The sequence below is a fragment of the Acomys russatus genome, chromosome 3 (genome assembly GCF_903995435.1).
Source record: "Acomys russatus chromosome 3, mAcoRus1.1, whole genome shotgun sequence".
NCBI classification, from domain to species: Eukaryota; Metazoa; Chordata; class Mammalia; order Rodentia; family Muridae; genus Acomys; species Acomys russatus.
The window spans coordinates 73,054,471-73,058,760 of record NC_067139.1 but is presented as its reverse complement, the minus strand read 5'-3'; the positions used below and the strand labels follow the sequence as shown (position 1 = coordinate 73,058,760).

Here is a 4,290-nt window from a genome sequence, read left to right as displayed (position 1 = left end):
TCTCTTTTTCCCTTCAAGTCTCACCCGCCTTGTAATCAGCAACAAAAGCTGACATAAATCACGAGCAGATTGACAAGAGCTGACAAATAACTGATTGATTGCGGTCGAGGCACATTGACAATTGATGGAGGGGTGGAGATGTCCAGAGAAACGGGAGTGGGTGGAGGAAAGGGTAGCAAAAGGAAAGCAAGAAGGAGGCGGGGGGGGGGGGAAGCGGGTGTGAGTGTGAAACAGGGGAAACATGTGACCCCCCGCTCCTGCCCCAATCTGAGCGTCTTCGGGTGTCACGTGACCGGGAAGGGCGGAGAGCTCAACGCACGTCGCCCGGACGAGCAGCCACCGCCTCCGTTGCCCTTCTAGCTTCTGGTTTCTCTGCTGCAGAGCCTCCGGAAATCCAAGCGGGCGGGCAGACTTCCTCCAACATCGGCTCTCCACCCTTCCTTACCCGGGTGGCCACTAAAAAAATTAAAATTATTGAAAAATTTGATGTGCAGACCCCCACGCATCCTTGAAGTTGACTGTTCAGCTGGAACCCACACTACGGCCAGTCTTTCTTCTCGACACCCTCCCGAAGTCTGTTAACTCACTCTCACTCACTCCCTCCAAAGGTTTCAGTTTGTTTTCCAGCTGGGAAAATGAAGGACGAGGAGGAAAAAAAGAAGGAAGGCGGTAGATGGCAAACGTAGAATAAATGTCCATCTTGTCCGGGTAGCGAAATCGAGGGAGGGGACAAGCGGAGGGGCGGCGAAGAGGGAGCTGCCCATTAAAACCAGCTCTGAGAGTCCTGGCGGCGACGGCGACGGCGACGGCGGCGCGGGACGCGTCACATCCCCTTGACCCTCCAATCACCTCGGGCTCCCATTTGATTGGAAGGCGGCAAAGGCTTTAATCTCCCCCTCGGTGCAGCTGCTTTTGAAGTGAGTTTCCTCGCCAGAGCACGGGCTGGACAAGCAGCGGCTCACATCGCAGAGCGCAGCGCCGGCTCGGGGCCGGGCGAGCGCAGCGCAGGGCTCCGCTCGAGGCAGACAACGCGCACCGCGGGGCACTCCCGCAGTCCACCCTGCTTCTCCAGCCCCGCCACGGCTCCGCTGAGGGCCAACCAGGATTATTCGCTTCTGGCTCCAGGCGCCAAGAAGGCGCGCGGGGCTCCCGCGTCCGCCCGGCCAGCTCCTCCTCCAGCTGCTCCCGCTCCCCGGGCGAGCGCGCAGCCCCGAGCCCGCCCCGCGCGTCCCGGAGCCCTCCCCCCCGCTGCTCCCATGCGCGCGGGTGGGTCATGAGCACAGCGCCCTCGCTTTCTGCCCTAAGAAGCAGTAAGCACAGCGGCGGCGGCGGCGGCGGCAGCAGCGGCGGCGGCAGTAACAGTGCGGACCCTGCCTGGACCAGCGCGCTTTCTGGAAATTGCTCGGGCCACGGCCCAGGCTCGTCCCCGGCCGGCAGCACCAAGCCTTTTGTGCACGCGGTGCCCCCCTCTGACCCTCTGCGCCAGGCTAACCGCCTGCCTATCAAGGTGCTGAAGATGCTCACGGCACGGACTGGCCACATTTTACACCCAGAGTATCTGCAGCCTCTGCCTTCCACGCCCGTCAGCCCCATCGAGGTAAGGACCTTCTCTCAGGGTTATGCTGGGCCCCTACCAGGGCTGCCTTCCTGTGGGGTTTCTTTACCCTGGGATCTGGGGCGTAGGGGTTGGGGGGGGTGCAGTCGGAGTGATTCAGCCCCAGGATGGGAGGAAAGGACAGCGCTTCCTCACCCTTGGTCGGGAAAGAACGAGATGAATTGGGTGCAAATTCTAAGGAGCAAAGCCACGCAAACTTGTCTGGTTTTGTATTAAATCCCCGGTGTACTTTGCTCTCCCCCATCAGTCCCTAGGCGGACAGGGGCCTGTATACTGTTTCAAAGTCCCCTTCCTCCGGCTCTCCAGAAACGAGTATATTTACACAGCCTCAGAGGCGCCCATCGCTCAAGCCCTTACTCTTTAGAATCAAGGAGTATGTGCGGGGGAAGGGGGATACAGTTCTGGGTCTAAAGAGATGAAAACCAAAATATTTGTGTGAGACTATTTTCAAATCTAAGTAGTGCCTAAAGAATGCAGGAAGGATCCTAAAGGGGCCCGGGGCTTCTGGCATCTTTCCCAAGGACAAGAATTTTGTGGGTGGGTGTGGAGTAGGGTGCCACTTAGAACTGCGCCTCGAAGTTGAAATGCTTTTCGCGGGCTGTTACGGAGGGCGTTAGAACCCTAAACCCAGGATTCTAAAGGGTTTCCCCTTCTTTCTCTGTGTGAACCCCTCCCTGCCTGACTCCGCAGCTGGACGCCAAGAAGAGCCCACTGGCGCTGCTGGCTCAAACATGTTCGCAGATAGGAAAGCCAGACCCTTCGCCCTCTTCCAAACTCTCCTCGGTCGCTTCCAACGGGGGCGGCGCGGGTGGTGCAGGCAGCGGAACCGGGGGCGACAAGGACGCCAAGTCGGGCCCCCTGAAGCTGAGCGACATTGGTGTGGAAGACAAGTCGAGTTTCAAGCCTTATTCCAAACCCGGCTCAGATAAGAAGGAGCCAGGAGGCGGCGGCGGAGGCGGCGGCGGCGGGGGCGGCGGCGGGGGTGTTTCTGCGGAGAAGTCAGGATTCCGGGTACCGAGCGCCACCTGCCAGCCATTTACGCCCAGGACAGGCAGTCCCAGCTCCAGCGCCTCGGCCTGTTCGCCGGGAGGCATGCTACCCTCCGCCGGGGGCGGCCCGGAGGGCAAGGACGACAAGAAAGATCCGGAAGCTGGCGGTGGTGGCAGCAGCAAGGGCGCCGGGGGCGCCTCGGCGGACGGGGTACCCGCGGGGCTAGCGCACGGCAGGATTAGCTGCGGCGGCGGAATTAACGTGGACGTGAACCAGCACTCGGATGGGGGTCCAGGGGGGAAGGCTCTAGGTTCGGACTGCGGCAGTTCTTCCGGCTCCAGCTCCGGTTCGGGCCCCAGCGCACCCACTTCGTCGTCGGTGTTGGGCTCCGGGCTGGTGGCCCCGGTATCTCCCTACAAGCCGGGCCAGACAGTGTTCCCTCTACCCCCCGCGGGCATGACCTACCCAGGCAGCCTGGCTGGGGCCTACGCTGGCTATCCGCCCCAGTTCCTGCCACACGGCGTGGCGCTCGACCCCACCAAGCCTGGAAGCCTGGTAGGGGCTCAGCTGGCAGCGGCCGCGGCTGGCTCTCTAGGCTGCAGTAAGCCAGCCGGTTCGAGTCCCCTGGCCGGGGCGTCGCCACCGTCTGTGATGACAGCCAGTTTGTGCCGGGACCCATACTGCCTCAGCTACCACTGCGCCAGCCATTTGGCCGGGGCTGCAGCCGCCAGCGCCTCGTGCGCGCACGATCCGGCCGCTGCTGCTGCAGCGCTCAAGTCGGGATACCCACTGGTGTACCCCACGCACCCACTGCACGGCGTGCACTCCTCGCTGACGGCTGCGGCCGCTGCGGGCGCCACACCACCCTCCCTAGCCGGCCACCCCCTCTACCCTTACGGTTTCATGCTCCCTAACGACCCGCTTCCCCACATCTGCAACTGGGTGTCAGCTAACGGGCCGTGCGACAAGCGCTTCGCCACGTCTGAAGAGCTACTGAGCCACTTGCGGACCCATACGGCCTTCCCTGGGACAGACAAACTGCTGTCGGGCTACCCCAGTTCTTCGTCTCTCGCCAGCGCCGCTGCAGCGGCCATGGCTTGTCACATGCACATCCCCACGTCGGGCGCACCTGGCAGCCCAGGGACCCTGGCGCTGCGCAGCCCCCACCACGCACTGGGACTCAGCAGCCGCTACCACCCGTATTCCAAGAGCCCGCTCCCCACGCCCGGTGCCCCAGTGCCGGTGCCTGCCGCCACCGGACCGTACTACTCCCCCTACGCCCTCTACGGACAGAGACTGACCACTGCTTCAGCACTAGGGTATCAGTGAGGGCGACTCCAAGGAATTTGGAGGGAGTGAAAGGAGCTGGGGGGTGGGGGGAGGCGGGGAGGAGCCGAGGGAGGGGCAGGAACCCAGCTAGGATCCTGAACACCCACGGGAGCGGAAGACCCAGGCTGCCTAAGGAAAAAAGAAAGTCTAAATCTTACCTATCCACCCAACAACATAGAGCGGGTGAGCCTGGATGGGAAATACTTCTCCACCCCTACTCCCCCACCCAAACTTTATAAAAGTTGGAAAAAAATCATTTGACTTTTTATAGAAAAGGAAGGAAAAATAATTGAGAAAGTGTTCATCAGAAGACTTCGCCGGTGAACATTGGTATTTATTTATGTTAGCTCCAAGCG

The 4,290-nt window shown here is 61.4% G+C and overlaps 1 protein-coding gene across 1 annotated transcript; it reads left to right on the top strand.

Annotated features, from left to right (window-relative positions):
• The first annotated feature begins 925 nt into the window (after nt 1-925).
• Nucleotides 926-3,981, top strand: Znf503 (zinc finger protein 503). Its single transcript, XM_051142896.1, has 2 exons — nt 926-1,597; nt 2,306-3,981. Exons 1-2 carry the CDS (start codon nt 1,274-1,276, stop codon nt 3,932-3,934), a joined length of 1,953 nt encoding a protein of 650 aa, XP_050998853.1. The 5' UTR covers nt 926-1,273; the 3' UTR covers nt 3,935-3,981.
• The last annotated feature ends 309 nt before the right edge of the window (nt 3,982-4,290 follow it).